The 18,296-nt window shown below is 44.0% G+C and overlaps 1 protein-coding gene across 2 annotated transcripts in view; it reads left to right on the top strand.

Moving 5' to 3' along the window:
- Window positions 1-561: 561 nt before the first annotated feature.
- Window positions 562-18,296, top strand: part of SLC9A7 (solute carrier family 9 member A7) — a gene marked incomplete at both ends in the record, with an annotated part of 172,412 nt that continues 154,677 nt past the window's right edge. For both annotated transcript variants that reach the window (XM_080719250.1, XM_080719249.1), the window contains one exon: window positions 562-889. In XM_080719250.1, coding sequence (XP_080575376.1) covers window positions 562-889 — 328 coding nt within the window. The remainder of the gene's footprint in view (window positions 890-18,296) is intronic.

Below are 18,296 nucleotides of genomic sequence, written 5' to 3'. Positions count from 1 at the left end.
GGCGACCTGAGAGAACAGGAAAAAGAGGTGCAGAGGGAGTCACGTGTTTCCGCGGTTCCCTCGGAGTCCCCACTTGACTGGGCCCGGGGCGGCTACACACCGAGCGGTCATGCAACAGGACTGGAGAGTGAATCCAACCTGATGCCCCTGCCCGGAGCGGGCGACCTCTGCCGTCCCGTTTAGGCCGCGCGACAGCGACTGCCAGGGAACTGGCTCGGGGGACCCCAGAGAGTCCGGCCAGGTACCCCAGGCGCTGGTGAGCCGCGGAAGAAGGCGAAGAAGGGCCGGCGGGCCGGGAGGCGACAGGCGGCCCCGCCTGGGCGGCGGGCGGCGGGCGGCTCTGCGCGGGACGGACAGGTGCGCGGGCGGGGGGCGGGGCTTGGGGATCCTGCGCACTGCGCGCGCCCCTCCCCCGCGGCCGGCGGCGCAGCGGGGCCGGGGAGCGGGAGGAGGAGCTGCGGCGGCCGCGGCTACTCCGGCAGGTCCGCGGAGCCGCGGGGAGCAGCCGACGGCGCGGGCTGCGGGTCCCCGCGCGGAGCCGACGCGGGCGGCCCCGGGGCCATGGAGGCTGGTGACGCGGCGCGCTCCGGCCCCGGGCGGGCTGTCGGGGCGCTGCCGCCGCGCCTGCTGCTGCTGGCGCTGCTGCCGCTGCTGCTGGGTCGGGGGCTGCGCGCCGGGGCCGCGGCCTCCTCCTCTGGGGCGGCGGCCGAGGACAGCAGCGCCATGGAGGAGCTCGCCACCGAGAAGGAGGCGGAGGAGAGCCACCGGCAAGACAGCGTGAGCCTGCTCACCTTCATTTTGCTGCTTACCCTCACCATCCTCACCATCTGGCTCTTCAAGCACCGCCGGGTGCGCTTCCTGCACGAGACCGGGCTGGCCATGATCTACGGTGAGCGCCCCAGCGCACCTCCCCCCCTCCCGGCGCCACCCGCCCCCCCCCCCCGCACTTGCCAACGGGTTCCGTGTCTTTTGCGTTTCCCGCTGCCACGGTGCAGGCTCCCAAGGTCAACCGCCTGTATCTTCTGGCTTTCTGTTACCGTTAAAAAGAATTCCATCCCATCTCGACGTTTCCTCCCCGGGGATCCCCCCCCCCCATGAAAGACTTAGAGATAGACCTGTTCCTTTTGCCCCAATCTGTCTCGATCGCGTCCCTCTCCATCATCACCCCCACCCCCCCTTCCGCCCCAGTTCAGCTCTGCAAATAGTGCGCGTGCAGGAGCTGGAGGTGGATGACTTTCCAGAAGACCGTACCACCCCAGGAGAGAAGCCACAGTAGCGATGGGGAGGAGGGCTGAAGGAATCGGATTGGGTTCAGACTGGCCGGGACTCTTGAGTGCCACATCCATCCATGGTTAGCTTGGGTGAGCACCCACTTCTGAGGTCTCCCTCCCCAGGTCTCTTGTTAATATAAAGTCCGAACCTGAAGTCTTGTGAAAGGTGAGTACGGTCCAGGACCCAGAGCAGTACTCCACCACGTCAGGCTTCTAGATGGGGAGACAGGTAACCTTCTGCTTTTATGTCCCAGTGGGAAGTTATGTCCAGTTACTTGCTTCCCTTAATGAAGAGGAGCCTTTGTATTCCTAAAATGGAAACATGGAGAGACTCTGAGCATCCATTTCTGCGTGAGTGAAGAGGAAAAGTAGTGGCTTTCATTCCCGAGTCAGCCTTCTTTTGTTGTTAAGGATAGGCTAACGCCATCATCCATCTCTAAATTTAGTGGGACAGTGCATTACATGGTGGACAGTACAAATCTCCTGTTACTACATGGATAACAACACAGTCATAATCGAAGTGACCATTTTTTCCTCCCCTAGTCCTCTCTTACTCTTCCCTGACTCCAAGGGAGAACCCTGCATTCTCTCTGAATTTTTAATTCAGTGGTGTTAAAGCCCATGTTGGTATCCTCCAGTGAAATAGATGAGCCGTTTCATGACTGTTCCCAGGAGGGAACACTTAACTTCATTGCTTATACTGGAAGGATCTGTCCACTCAATTTCCATCCAGGGTTCTCTGATAGGGAGCGGAAAGTAGATATGTTAATCTTTAATGTGCAAATTACCCTTGGTCCTGCGTCTAGCTTCTTATGGTGCTTGGTTAGTTGTTGACATAAGAGTGAGGCTCATGGCCATCAGGCCTTTTCAGATAAATGGCGTAAAGGGTGGGTGCTGTCAGGAGACTTCCACTTTAAAAGAAGTAGTGGCCTAAGCAGATGTTTTGTAAATCACAGGTCTCAGGACAGACCTTGGCCTTCATACTTCTTTGTTCTTGAGTCCTGTGGCTGGTGACACAGTGACCCATGGTGTCATTTGTGGTGGGTAAGCCCAGAGGATTCCTGAGCAGATAGCCAGTGGGGAATCAAAGCATGTTGTCAATTCCAGTAATTAACTTGGAGCCATGTTGCAAATGAAGGGTGCCTTTATAGGTATATAGATAGCTGTGAAAATATTTTCATTTTATAAGCCCAAGACAAAGCTCCTTAAAGGACAGCGTGAGATAGGAGGTAGATTTCACAGACTCAAGGGCAAGGGGAAATGAGATAATTTGAAAATATGTTTTCTGAGGAGTACTCTCTGTTCTTAGGCATCCTATTACCTTTATCTTAAGACTTAAAAACAACAGTGGAATTTTCCTTTGCTCATATGTACTTTTAAAACTCACCTCAACCTTTCAGTCATTGAGGCTATGCTCCCGGATATTGTTTTGTGGACATCAATCATGTGACAAGTTGGGTTTAATTGATGACTATTTAGAAAAGGCAGCATCATCTTGTAACATTCCTGTGTAATTTTCTTCTATATCTTTAATATTACTTTTAAGTGTATAACAAAATAGAGTATATGTGTGATGCCCTGGGTTATTACAAAGACAATGTATATATTGGTGGTACTAGGGTTCCTGGAAACCATTCTACCTCTGGGCTACACTCCCAGACCTACTATATATATAAATAAATATATATATACATATATATATTTATTTATTTATTTGGAAACAGGGTCTCTTAAACCAGCGTGGCTGGCTTTGAACCTGCACGATCCTCCTGTCTCCGCCTCCCAAGCGCAGGGATTACAAATGTGCACTACCATGCCCGGCCAAAGACAATATTTTGATGTGGATTATTTGTAATAATCAGAAACTATTTCTCTTTTTTCTCAGGGATACTTGGTCTTTTGTTTCAAGCCTCTCCCCAAATCTGAGTTCTAATAAAATATGATTAGCCAGCTATTCATTAGATACTGAAGATTATTGAAATAGGGATTCTGATTAAAAAATTAAGTTTGGCCAGGCATGGTGTTACACACTTGTAATGCCAGTATTTAAGAGGCTGAGACTGTAGTATTCAGGTTCACAGCCAGCCTCAGCTACTTAGGCCCTCTGCAACTTAGTGAGACCCTGTTTGAAAAATAAAGAATAAAAAAATCAGGCTGGGGGTGTAGCTCAGAGGTAGAATGCCCCTGTGTTTCATTCTTAGTATCACAAAAAATTGAGTTTGATAATCTTTAAAAAATTCAGTCTATATTTAAGATATACAACATGACATTTTGATTTACCTAAGTAAAATAATTTCTAGAGTCTAGCAAATCTTTGAATATTTAAGTGAACATACCACAGATTTTTCAGGACTTTTTAAGTGGTAAAAAAAATCAGATTTTAAGCTTTGCCTGGTGATTCCCACCTGGAATCCCAGTATTTGGGACACTGAGACATGAAGACCTCAGGTTCAAGGCCAGCCTCAGCAACTTAGACACTCAGCAACTGAGTGAGACCCTATTTCAAACAAACAAAAAAAAAATTAAAAAGATCTGGGAGTATAGCTCAGGGGTAGAATGTTCTTGGATTCAATCTGTAGTACCAAAAAATCAGGTTTTATTTCTTGTCACCAGTAGAGGAAGTGAGTAATTATCCTCTTGGCTCTGAGTAATAAATGACAGAAAGATATAAGGAAACATTTGCTAAGTACCCACTATGTTCTTGATAGTCAATTTAATTTCTGGAGGCAAATAACTATTAAATGTTAAGTGGTTATGAATGAGAGCTCAACTGTGAATTTAAAAAAACTTTAATGCTGAAAAAAATTTAAGACAGCTTAATTTGTCACCATTTTACATTGAAGTGATACTTTAATCTGAGAGGGGTGTTATTAATACTTTTAAAAATACTATATATATATATATATATATATATATATATATATATATATATGCTGAGACAGGAGGAGCACAGGTTCATGGCCAAGCTCAGAAATTTAATGAGGCCCTCAGCAATTTTGTTAGACTCTATTTCAAAATAAAAATAGCTGGGTGTGGTGGTGCACATTTGTAATCCCAGCATTCGGGATGCTGAGACTGGAGGATCTCGGTTTGTGGACAGCCTAAGCTACTTAGTGAGGCCCTCTGCAACTTAGTGAGGCCCTCTGCAACTCTGTGAGACCCGGTTTCAAAATAAAAAATAAAAAATAGGGCAGGGGGTGTAGCTCGGAGGTCGAATGCCCCTGGGTTCCATCCCCAGACCCGCAAGAAACAAAAAACAAAATAAAAAATAAAATAGGTTGGGGGTGTAGTTCAGAGTTAAAATGACCCTGGGTTTAATCCCCAGGGTCACACACACACACACACACACACACACACACACACACACACAGTATGTATATAAGCTTGTATAGACATAAAATGTCTCTGAAAGACATAAAGTGGACTATTAGTATTGATTTCCTTAGGGGAGATGAACTAGTTAGATGTGAGATAGGAGTGGGAGAGAGATGTCACTACATATCTTTTTGTTTTTTAAAATTTTTTTTGTGGTACTGAGGATTAAGCCGAGGGGCAGTCTATCTCTAAACTACAACCCCAGACCTGTTGTTATTTCTTTGAAACAGAGTCTTACTAGGTAACTGAGAGTTTCCCTAAGTTGTTTGAGGCTGGTCTTAAACCTATGATCCTGACTCAGCCTTCCAAGTACTGGGATTATAGGTGTGTGCTGCTGTGCTCGGCTGCTTTTTCATGTGTGTGTGTGTGTGTGTGTGTGTGTGTGTGTGTGTGCGCACGCTACTAGGCATTGAACCCAGGGGGAGTCTACCTCCAAGCTGCATCCTTTGCTCAATTTTTGTTTTGAAACAGGGTCTCACTATGTTGCAGAGGGCTTTGTGTTGCTGAGGCTGGCTGTGAGTGTAAAATTCTTCCCTCTCAGCCTCCCAAGTACTGGGATTAGAGATATGGGCCACCACACCTGGCTTGATTGTGTGTGTGTGTGTGTGTGTGTGTGTGTGTGTGTTAATGGGGATTGAACCCAGGGATGCTCTACCTCTAAGCTTCACCCCTGGTTCTATTTATATTTTATTTTATTTGTGTGTGTGATACTGGGGATTGAAGATTGAATCTAGGGGTGATCTATCTCCTAGCTATACCCCCCAGCCCTATTTTATTCTTTATTATGAAGCAGGATTTCACTAAGCTGTAGACAACCACACAAGTTTCTGAGACTGCCCGTGAACCTGTGATCCTCGTATTTCAGCCTCCCAATTACTGGAACTACAAGTGTGTGCCACCACGCCTTACTGTATTTTATTTTGGAACAGGGTCTTTCTAAATTGTAAAGGGCCTTGTTAATTACTGAGGCTGGCTGTGAACCTGTGATCCCCCCATCTCAGCCTCCCAAGCACTGGGATACTACTTTCTGATTTCTAAACTATGGAAGTGAATCACATAATACTGTGTCCATGCCTCAATTTGGTGTCACTTGTGATGGAATTCTTTTTTTTTGTTTTTTTTTGTTGGTACTGGGGTTCCTGGAAACCCTTCTACCTCCGGGCTACACTCCCAGACCTATTTTTACATTTTTATATTTGGAAACAGGGTCTCCTAAGCCAACGCACGCGGCTGGCTTCGAACCTGCGCGATCCTCCTGTCTCTGCCTCCCAAGCGCGGGGATTACAAGCGTGCGCCACCACACCCGGCTCTTGTGATGGAATTCTAAGGTGTTTCTCAGATCCCTCGCTTTGACATCCCTTTCTCTTTCTTTCTCTTTCTCTCTCTCTCTCTCTCTCTCTCTCTCTCTCTCTCTCTCTCTCTCTCTTGTTGTACTGGGGATGGAACCCAGGATCATTCTACCTCGAGCTACACCCCAGCCCTATTTTTTATTCTTTCTTTTGAAACAGGGTCTCACTGAGTTGCAAAGGGCCTCATTAATTTCCTGAGGCTGGCTGTGAACCTGCGATCCTTTTGTCTCAGCCTCCCAAGTACTGGGATTATGAGCATGCACCACCACACCTGGCCCTGACACCCATTTCTATTTAAATCCCATTATGCTATCTATCTTTTGTGACCTTTCAGTTGTTGATTTACGTGTATAAATGCTGGGGCCCTGTGCCAGAGAAAAAACAGGGAAAAGAGAAGAAGTTTCCTTTCTCTTCCTCTCTCCTTCCTTCATGCTGTCCCATTGTCCTCAGGGAACATTTGAGGTTACATTAGGAGTGACAGGCACAAAGAGATCCTGTAGTGAGCACTTGCTTGGGTGCATAAGGCCTAAGGACTGTAAGAGTTACATTGTGAATGCTTAGTACTTAAAGGGATAGAAAGCTGGGTGAGGTGGTGTGCCTCTGCAATCCCAGGACTTGGGAGGCCAAGACAGGAGCATCGCAGGTTCAAGGCCCTCAGCAGTTTAGCCAGGCCCTGTTTCAAAATTAAAAGTAAAAAGTGCTGGGGGTGTAGCTCAGGGATAGAATGCCCCTGAGTTCAATCCTTAGTACTCCCAAACAGAAAGGGAAAGGCATTTCTCCAAACCACCAAGGCACAGTTGTGAGCATTACTTCTTGATAACAGGCCAAAGCAGCTACCAAGGAAGGGACCATGCAGGGAGGCTGATGGCAGCCCCCAGACTCGGCCTTACCAGCTGCAGGCCGTGGGGCAGGGCTCTCCTCTGGCACCAGTTGAACCTGTTCTGTCAGGCCAGGGAGTGCCCAGCGGGCTTCACCTGGGATTGAAGTGCCATCCCAAAGTTACTGGGCCCTGCATGTTAGTGCAGCAGAAATAGCGAGGGATTGAGGTAGGGAATGGAGGCGTAAACAGACGCCTCAACTGTGGTTCCCTCTCAAGTGTGCTCTACTTCCACTTCCCCCATACTGTTTTTTGTGTGACAACTGACACGAGTCCAAAATATCTTAACTGTGTCTCACTGGCCCACCACCTGCTTCTTGCTTCCCTTCCTCCCCGCCTGTCCGTTTCCCCAGGCTGCGCTGAGCAGCTCCTCTGAGCTCTGCAGATCCTGGACTCTCTGTTGCTTTGTTGCTGGGTCGGAGCTGGATTGCTTGCTGTAGCCTTAGGCTTCTAAGCAAAGACTACAAGCCAGAAACCGAACTCTGTAATAACACGGCAGAAACATTGGTGCCCAGAACAAACATTTCGGAGCCACTTTCTTCCTCTTACTTAATCAGGAATCCCCCCCTCCCCATTTTTTGGTACTAGAGGTCAAACCCAGGAGGATTCTACCTCTGAGCTAGAACCTCAGCTATATTTTATTTTTATTTTTATTTTTATTTTTATTTTTATTTTTTGTGGTACTGATGATTGAACCCAGAGGCCTTCTACCTCTGAGGTACACCCCAACCCCTATTTTTTATTCTTTATTTGAAACAGGGTCTCACTAAGTTGCAGAGGGCCTCACTAAGTAGCTGAGGCTGGCCGCAAACTGTGATCCTCCTGTCTCAGCTTCCTGAATGCTGGGATTTATAAGTGTGTGGTACCATGCCTGGCTCTATTTTATTTTTTTATTTTGAAAGAGAGTCTCACTAAGTTTCTGGAGATCTCACTGAATCACTGAGGCTGGCCTCAAACCTGTTATCCTCATGTCTCAGCCTCTCAAGTACCGGGATTACAGGTGCGCACCACCAAGCTTGGCTGGGAGTCCCCTCTAAAAGAGCCCTGACTTGCAAACCCTGGAGTAGCTCTGTATAGTCTTGAGGTAGGGAAAGGTGGCATAAACAGATCATGTACCCCTGGCATCAAACACTGGTCTCATTCTTTATAAAGTCATATAACACTGGATAAAATTTCTGAGCCTTAACTTCCTCTTTTAGAAAGTGGAGGTATACCATGTTGCAGACCTCACAGGATTGCTGTATTGCTGAGATCTTCTAAAGGATCAAAGGTGGTGTCTGGCACTTAAGCACTTTGTAAATATTAGTTCCCATTATCACTTTAGACTTGGCGATTCTTTGGCAAGCTCTGCCGCTTGAGGTTTGCTCAGTAGAGGCCCACTGTGATTTTAAAATGCATTAGGACATGGTGGGAACGAACATTGTATATTTTCAGTGGGCTATTTGTTAATGCCTGGAAAAAATCTATAACACACTCACCCTCCCTTTTTATTCAGTAGCTTCAATTCTTACACTTTATCCTTCAGAATATTTGCATTAGTATATTATGCAATATAGCCATCAATACTTGTAGCAGACAAAAGTTTCAATACTCATCAAGAAGAGATTGGTTAAATTATAGCAAATTCTGATTAAGGAAAAAAAGTTACTATGAAAAATAGTGTTGCGGAGAAAACAAGGTATATAACATGACACATAATATTATCCTCTTTGTTCTTCCAGTAATAATATATGCACATAAACACATGTATATATACATTTTATGACATATATTTTCTGGGACAAGACAAAAGCTTAATAATGCTTATCTTTTGGGAATAGAACTAGTTGTTAGGAGAGATAGGAGGAGATGGTACTTTTCCTATTATGTTCTTCTGTATGGCTTGAAATTTAACATTGATAAATTACTTTTGCAATTAAAAAAATTTTTTGCAGTGCTAGGGTTGAAACCCAGGGTCTCCCACATGCTAGGCAAGTACTATATCTCTGAGCTGTATATCCCCATTCCATTACTTTTGTAATTTAAACATTGTTTTAAAATAAGGACAAATTCATTAGAAATGCGAGTTATTTATCCAGGAGTGGTAGTGCAGGTCTGTAATCTCATACTAGGGAGACTGAGACAGAAAGATTGTAGGATTGAGGACAGCCTCAGCTAATTAGACCCTCAGCAATTTAGTAAGTCCCTGTTTCCAAATCCAAAATAAAAATGGCTATGGATGTAGCCTAAAGGTAGAACATTCCTGGGTTCAATCCCCAGTACTACATATATTTGAAACTTATGAATGGAAGTGAGAGTTGGTTTTTTCTTAAAAACTAGAAAATGGCATTGTTATAACTTTTATTATTTATTTATTTGCTTGTGGGGGGTACTGGAGATTGAACCCAGAGGCATTTTACCTCTGAGGTATACTCTCAGCCCTATTTTATTATTTTGAAACAGTATCTCACAAAGTTGTAAGAGGACTCAGTAAGTTGCTGAGGCTGGCCATGAGTTCACTCTCCTCTTGTCCCAGACTCTTTAGTTCTGGGATTACAGGTGTGCATTACCACATCCAGCTTATTAGAACTTTTAAAAATTAGCCTGTCTGGAATGTTAGAATTTGAAAATCCCCATTTTGCAACCTAGTAATAACTTGATTTAGACGAGGTTTTCATTGAATTCCAGAATTCTAGGTGAAAGCTTACTGGGGAACATAGCACTTATATGATGCTGAGCACCACCTACTGCAGAGGATGTGCTTTCACAGTGAAGAGTCTGGTAGTCTCCATCTTTGAACCAAGTCATCAGATTTATCCTTGTCCATCCTGGGACTGTCTGCTGTGATGTGCCCACAATGTGATGCAGTCATGAGCATGCCATTTTAACTGTACAGTATTCTTCCTCCCCATCTTCTGGTTTAAAGGAAATATAGGGAATGAACAAGTCATAAAACAGCGAGAAAACAATCATATGGATAAAGAACACGAGGCAGTCTTCAAGTCATGGTCTTTTATCTTTTTTTGTGGTACTGGGGATCGAACTCCAGGGCATTCTACCCCTGAGCTATATACCCTTAGCTCAATTTTATCTTTTAGTTGGAAATAGGTCTCACTAAGTTGCTGAGGCTGGCTTTGAACCTGTGATCATCCTGTCTCAGCCTTCCCAATACTGGGAAGTCATGATTCCTTCCTCACTCTCTCTTTTTTTGTAATTCTACCTTTGAGCTATACCCTCAGCCCTTTTTTATTTTTTTTAAATTTGAAACAGGGTCTTGCTAGGTTTCTGAGAGTCGCACTAAGTTGCTGAGGCTGGCCTTGAACCTGTGATCCTTCTGTCTCAGCCTCCCAAGTACTTGGATTACAAGTGTGCTCCATCACATCTGGCAGTCATGGTCTTTTCAAAAAGTCAGTGTTAAGAAAAACGGAAAGTCAAGGTGAGTGTTCTTAGAGCAAGGGAGAATAAGGAGTCACAATTAAATGGCACACAGGAAACTTGATGGGCTCCTGACCTATGACAATAAACTATAACAATATTTTGGGACAGTTATGCATATTTGAATGTGGACTGGGTATTAGATGTGATACAGTGTTTTGGAATTACTATTAATTTTAGCATAATTGAGGCAGGGCAGGAGAATGTTCTTATTCTTTGGAGATACAGGGTAAACTTTTTAGGGTGAGTCCTAATGCGTGCAACTTTCTAAAAGTTTAATAAAAGATGCACACCCCACATATATAGGAAAAATATGGAAACACTAGGTGGGGAGTGAGAGGATATGCAGTATGTTCTTATTTCAGTTTTTATGTTTTGAAATTTATTTCAAGTAGATTGGGAAAGAAGTTAACCTTCCTGTTAGCCTCCCTATCTGAATGGTTGAACAGGTGAGGCTGTGCACCTCCTCTCTGTTACTTTAATTCGAACCTTTCTGGTACTTATTAACACTGTTTTGCAGTAGTTTACACAAGACAGTGTTAGAGACTTGCTCGACTTGTGAATAAGTAACTTCTTTTTAATTTCTTGTTTGATTTTCAAGTTCATGTATCTTTGAAAAACTTGCTTCTGCTGGGCATGGTGATGGAGGCTGTTATCCCAGTACTTGGGAGGCTGAGACAGGAGGATCACAGGTTCAAGGCCAACCATAGCAATTTATTGAGGCCCTCTGCAACTCAATGAGAGCCTACTTCAAAATAAAAAATAAAAAATAGGTCTGGGGGGTGTAGCTTAATGGTAAGATGCCCCTGGGTTTAATCTCCAGTACCACACAAAAAAGTTTACCTCTACTCTACTTAACAGAGGATATATGTTTGGAGACTTAGGTTGGGAAATTTATGTTTGGAGAATGCATGTTTGGAGTTAAAGCATGCTGCTTGGCCTTTAATCAGTATGGGTATTTGTGTTGGGATAATGCTAGTTGTTGTTAAGCCAACCTACAAACTTTATTGATCTAACATAAAAGAAATGCATTTTTTGTCTCATGTAATGGGCCACTGCAAGTGACTGACAGGTGGCTGTCCCCCTTGTGATTCAAGGGTCGAGTGTTTTCTGTCTTGTGGCTTCACCATCCCACTGGGCATGGGATCCTCCCCTCCCAGGGGTTAAATGAGGAAAGGAAAGAGGATTGCGTGGGGAGATATATTTGCTGAGCGTGGAAATGTTGCAGATCCCTTTGCCCACTCCTGTTGGACAAAACTTGGCCATAAGACCACACCTAACAGGAAGGGAGCCAGGGTACTTGGAGGAGGAAGGACATGTTTGAAAAGCAGCCGGCTACTCTCTGCTGCAGTATTTGATGAGTACTTTGTCATGCGTAATCCAGAAAAGAGAAGTACATGGTAGCATTTGCATGTCGTTTATTTTTGGGGTGGTTGATGATAAACTAAATCCTGTATTTTAAGAAATCTGGTTCCAAGAGAGAGGATTGACCTTGAGTTTATGAAATTGTTTCCATGACCCGGTTTACTCAAAGTGGTCCCAAGACAAGCAGCTTCAATATCACCTAGAGCTTGTTGGAAATTACAAGTCTTACTCCTGATTACTTAGAATGCCTAAGGGTAGGGTGCAGTTTTTACACACTGTCAGGGTTTTGTTTGTTTGCATGCTAAAGCTACAGACATACCAGTGTAGAATAAATGTTAAAAAAATAGACTTCTGTTCACAGCAAAATTGAGCAGGCAGAGCCAGATATGGTGATACATACCAGTACTTGGGAGGCTGAGAAAGGAGGATTACAGTTTGGAGGACTCTCAGGAACCTAGGGAGACCCTATTTCAAAGGGGGGGCTGGCAGTGTAGCTTAGAGGTAGAATGCCCCTGAGTTCAACCTCCAGGAACAACAATAATTAAACACATTGCACACGGTACAGAAAGTTCTCATATATTCCTTGCTCCAAAATATGCACAGCCTCCCCTTATCCACACAAGAGTGATGCATTTTGATACAGCTGATGAACTCACATTGATATAACATTATCACTCCAAATAATAGTCTTTATTGGGGTTCCTTTCTAGTGTTAAACATTCCATAGGTTTGGATAAAAATTAATGACACGTCTACCATTACTGTAACATACCAAGTCTTTCACTGCCCTAAAAATCCTCTTTGCGCTGCCTATTCGCCCTTCCCTCTCCTGGCCCTCCATTTCCTGCCACCACGCATCTTTCTATCGTCTCCTTAGTTTTGCCTTTTCCAGAATGTCATATAGTCAGAATCGTGCAATATGCCGCCCCGTCAGATTAGCTCCTTTCAACCAGCAACATGCACTTACGTTTCCTTCATGTCTCTTCATGGCTAGATAATGCAGTTCTGTGTGTGTGTGTGTGTGTGTGTGTGTGTGTGTGTGTGTGTGGTACTGGGGATTAGACCCAGAAGTGCTCTACTGAGATACGTCCTCAGTCATTTTTTAAACTTTTTATTTTGAAACAGGGTATCCTTAAGTTATCCATGTTGGCCTTGAGCCCATGATCCTCCCATCTCAACCTCCTAAGTCCATGCCTGGCTTGAATAAGAATATTTAAATGTTCACCACTCAAATACGTTCACTATGTTTTTTTTTGGTAATAAAATAATAGAAAAATAGCAACTCTACATTGAGTACCTTTTAGAATAGCCAGGTACTGTTCTAAGTACTCTGCATACTTTGAGCCATTTAACTCTCACATCAAATGTATGAAGACAGTATCATGTCTTATTCTGTCAGGTGAGGAAACTGAAACTTAGGTCAAGAGCATCCTTTGTTCAAGGAGCATGTATTTGAATGTGGGAAGTAGAGATCTGTTAAAGGATGAGATAATATGGCGTGTGAGGTATTTGGCTGGGATAGAGTAGAACCTGAAACCTGCCCTGTTGCCTGTTTCCAGGAGGTCTTAGGGAAATCTGTGTCCTGAATATCAAACGAAGCAAGGTGATTCAGGGTAGCTGGGGTTTCAGCCCCAAACTCCAATGCAGTACTGCACAGAGTGAGGCTGGCGGACATGGAAGACTTCTTCCTATGCTTAGCCTGGGGGCCTCAAACCCAAGGGGAAGCTTTTTAAAAGCTTGCTGCTAGCCAGGCATGGTGGTGCACACCTGTAATGCCAGTACTCGGGAGGCTGGAACAAGAGGATCGCAAGGTTTGAAGCCAGCCTCAGCAACTTAATGAGACCCTGTTTCAAAATAAAAGAATAAAATGGGGTTGGTTGTAACTCAGAGGCAGAATGCCCCTGGGTTCCATCCTTAGTAACACACACACACACACACACACACACACACACACACACTAAAAAGTTTGCTTCTGTTCAATCCAAAGATCATACTGCAGGTGTTACTCCATTGGTATGGCAGAAGGCTACTAGTGTTTCAGGGGAACACAGTTAAGAGATGTTGAGAGTGACTATGCCTGGCCTTCTTGGGTGGGTGTAGTTGCTTAGAATTCTTTCTAGAACTGTCGCTGAGGTGGGAGGCAGGAAGCCAGGCCTGTGGCCGTCCTTCCTCTGTCCTTGGACTATGCTATGTGTGTCGGGCAGATCACAATCTCCTGGTGAGCTTGTGAACAACATAGGACAGCAGCTCCGGGCAGGCAGAAATGTCTGTCTGTCTTTTGTTTGCTGCTGTCTCTCTGGCCCCCAGAACAATATTTGACACACAGTAGGTGCTGTGGAAATACGCATTTAATGCATTCTAGTCTATCAAACAATGAGGTGCTGTAACACCACTCAGTGTTAAAGGTCCTTCCTTCAAGTTCTTGCACTCCAGATTCCCGGGGGTAATGGCATTTCTGAGAAGGGAACCTTTGTGGGAAAACATCTGCCTAAATTGTAGCACACCGAGGAAGGAAAATGAAAGGCTAGGCGAAGATATGAATATGTGTGTTTACAGAGACTTAGGGGGTTTTGTTTCTTTTGTTAAAAAATACACAGAACTTAAAAATTACCATTTTGTTGGTACTAGAGTTTGAACTCAGGGGTGTTCTACCTCTGAGCCACACCTCCAGCCCTATTTTCATTTTTTCTTTGAAAACAGGGTCTCACTATGTTGCTGAGACTGGTCTTGAACTTGTGATCCTCCTGCCTCAGCCTCCCAAGTACTGGGATTACAGGCATATGCTACCATGCCCAGTCCTTTAAAAATTACCCTTTAAGCCATACAATTCGGTAGCATTCATAAGTTGTATGACCATCATCATTATCTATGTCCAAGATTATTTTGTACTCCCAAATAGAAGCTGTATCCTTTAAGCAATAACTCCCATTCCCCTTCTCTCCAGCTCCTGTTAACCTATAATTTTGTAGCCAGAATATTTGCCTATTCTAGATATTTTGTATAAGTGGATTCCTAAAATATTTTTCCTTTTATCTTTATTTTGTCTTTGCAGTACTGAGGATGAAGCACAGGGGCATTCTACATCTGAGCCACAAGCCCAGCCCTATATTTTATTCTTTATTTTGAAACAAGGTTTCACTAAGTTGCAGAGGGCCTCACTAAGTAGCTGAGGCTGGCTGAAAACCTGTGATCCTCCTGTCTCAGCCTCCCAAATGCTGGGATTACAAGTGTGCACCACCACACCTGGCCTCAACTCCAGAATTCTAATGCTTCCTTTTTATAATTTCTGTCTCTTTTGGTACTCTCATTTTGTTCAGATATTGTTTTCCTAGTTTTTTAATGCCTTTATCCATGATTTCCTTTGTTTTTTTTTTTTAAGACAGTTGACTTAGAAGCCAGATATGGTGACATATGCCTCAAATCTCTAGTACTTGGGAGGCTGGAACAGAAGGATCGCAGGTTTGAGGCCAGCCTCAGCAACCTAGTTCAACTGGGGCTTGAATCCAGAGCTGTTCTACCTCCAAGCTGCACTACCAGCCCTTTAATTTTTTATATTTGAAACAGGCTATTGCCAAGTTGCTGAGGATCGCCCTAGTTTGATGAGGCTGGCCTCAACCCTGCAAGCGTGTTCTCTCAGCCTGCCAATTATAGGGGCTGCAAGTGTAGGCCACTTTGCCTGCCTTAAAGTTGCCTCGTTCTTGATTCAGTGTTCACTTGGTTGCTGTGAACTCTTGACTGTTTCTCAGAGTTCTGGCACAATCGGTTGTGACCGTTTCCTCTTGGGTTTTAATGTTTCTGTGGGAGTTTGGAGCTGTTCTGCCATTGTGTTATTGCTCCCTATGACATGGTGTTTTTTTAAAAAAATCAGGTTCTGTATATTTTCAGAGGCGCTGCAATCTCTGGGGAAGAGCAGTGTTAAGTCTTGTGTTTTGTTGAAATTGTTGAACATGTTACTAAGAGAGTCAATGTCCCTGGGGTAGTCTATTACATTTTCCTGTAGGCACCTATCACATTTTTACTGAGAAGCTGAAAAGTGAGAAATCCCTAATTAGGGTGTCAATTTAGGTTTATATCCCACAAGTTTTCTCTTCTTACCCTCTCCATGTTTACCCCTAAAACACATTTTAGATAAATATGCATGCATTTTTAAATCGTCTTGGGTTATTAGTAAGACTGATTCTTAGATAATTTTGTGTTAAGAGAACTAGGTGTAACAGAGAATGGAGTTTCCACTCAATATCAATTCCTCCTCCTCTTTTTTGTGGTATTGGAGATTGAACCCAGCAGCATTCTGCCTCTAAGCCAAACCCCCAGCCCTATTTTACTTTTAATTTAATTTAATTTTATTGTGGTACTGGGAGTTGAACTCAGGGGAATTCTACCTCCTAGCTACACCTCAGACCTGTTTTTTATACTTTATTTTGAAACAGAATGTTGCTAAGTTGAGAGGGGCTCACTAAGTAGCGGAAGCTGGCTGGGAACCTGCAGCCCTCCTGTCTCAGCCTCCCCAGTACCGGGATTACAGGTGTACACCCATTCTTCCTTTGATTGTTCTAAAAGAACTCTGAGTTTTAGCTTGGCATATTGCTGCCTAATAAAAACACGTTTCTTGACGTCTTTTGCAACTAACTAGGTCTAGTCATGTGATCAGCTTCTGGCCAGAGGCAGAAGTCTGGTGTGAGGTTTGTCTCTGGTCTCTTTAAGAGAGGGACAGGCCTGCCCACCATCCCTCTGCCTGCTTCTTGCAGCGTGGATAGAGTGGCTAGACTCCCAGCAGCCGTATTAGAACAAGTGATAACCTTGGGAATGGAAAACACTCTGGCAAAGCAATGAAACAGATGGCACTGAGCCCCTGACAGCGTGGAGCTGCACGCTGGCCTTGAACCACACACTTCTATACTCCTGCAAGTGAGAGAGAGAAGTGGCATTATTTGCAGCTGACCCCACTTGTAACTCTCACGTAATCCAGGCCCTGAGTGCCACTTGGAACTTGAATGTGACCCACAGGGCTGCACCGTGCGTACAGATTGCAGATACAGACTGCTCGGGGCGCCGGGGAGGCCGCGGAGGGGGCAGTAGATGTGCAGGGGAAGCGCTTGAGGAAGGGGTACAGATTTGAAGCGCCATTTATATTGGGTAACTGGTTTGGACATCTAACTCACCTGAAAATTAGGTAAAAAGAGTCACCAAATTCAGAGGCAGTCATAACTGCAGCAGGGGAGAGGCAGTGAGTGGTACCTGGAAGTGGCTTCCAAGGCTCTCCCTTGGGGCGTCGGGAGTGAGGTTACCAAGAACGAGCCGTTCCCTCCAGGGACGGAAGGCAACGGCGCACTCGCAGTGTTCCTGTGTGGCCAAGCTGGCCTCGCACTCAGGCGTCCTAAATGGGAACTTCAGGCAATCTGATTGAAATTTCGGATGCTTGGAAGGAAAGCAGATATTCTAAATCACAAGAACAATCGGAACAGGCCAGTCGAGCAGAATTTTGCATTCTAGGCATGCAGAACAATCGTATCAACTAGTAGCATAAGGAATATGGCACGGGCCATGCTCCCAGGAGCTATGGCAAAGATAGTCATGCTAGGGCTGGGGGTATAGCTCAGAGATCGAATGCCCCTGGGATCCATCCCCAGTACCACACACACACAAAAGAAAGCTAACTCGTCATCTATCTACTCATCTATTATTGTGGTATTGGGGATTGAACCCAGGGGGTTCTACCTCTGATAAATACCCTGAGCCCTATTTTATGTGTTATTTTGAAACAGGGAGTTTTTATTTTATTGCATGCTGGCCTTGAACCTGTGATCTTCCTGCCTCCCAAGTACTGGAATTACAGGCAAGCACTGTTGGGCCTAGCTGAATATACTATTTTATAATTCCTTCCTTATCAGTTGATGTATGTTTGAGTTTCTTCTGCATTTTGGTGATTATGAATAATGTTCTTATGAATATTTTGTACAAGTTTTTATGTAGACATATATCTTACTGCTTTTTCTGGATATATGTTTTCATTTCTCTTGGGTATATACACATATGAGTGGAATTGTGAGCCTCTTTTTACTTGTAACTTGCTTAATGACTTAGTGCTTTTCTTATAGGCAGCATATAATCGGGTCTTACATTTAAAACGTCAAATCTTATAATTGTGGCCTTTTAATGGAGTGTTTTGGCTATTTACATTGTGCATGATTATTGATATTAAATTTGAGTCCTTAATATTGCTATTTGTTTTCAGTTTGTTTCATTTATTCTTTGTTCCTATTCCTACTTTTCTGACTTCTTTTTTATTACAGAAGTATTTTTTCATAGTCTCTTAGCCACAATTCATTGTTTTGTCATTTCATTGTTGCTTTAAAACTTATACATTTTTAACTTACCACAGTCTGCATTAAAGTGATAGTATACCATTTCACATTTATTTTGGAGTTTTTAATAGAATGTATCTCTATTTCTTCCTTCCAAGCCTTTATGTTATTTTTTATACATTTCACTTTCACGGGTTATAAATACTAGAATCCATTGTTATAACTTTTGTTTTTGCTTAAACAGTTATCCTTTTTTTTGTGGTGGTACTGGGGTTCCTGGAAGCCCTTCTACCTCCGGGCTGCACTCCCAGACCTATTTTTACATTTTTATTTGGAAACA

This window comes from Muscardinus avellanarius (genome assembly GCF_963383645.1).
Source record: "Muscardinus avellanarius genome assembly, chromosome: X".
NCBI classification, from domain to species: domain Eukaryota; kingdom Metazoa; phylum Chordata; class Mammalia; order Rodentia; family Gliridae; genus Muscardinus; species Muscardinus avellanarius.
This window is presented reverse-complemented; position numbering and strand designations above follow the sequence as displayed.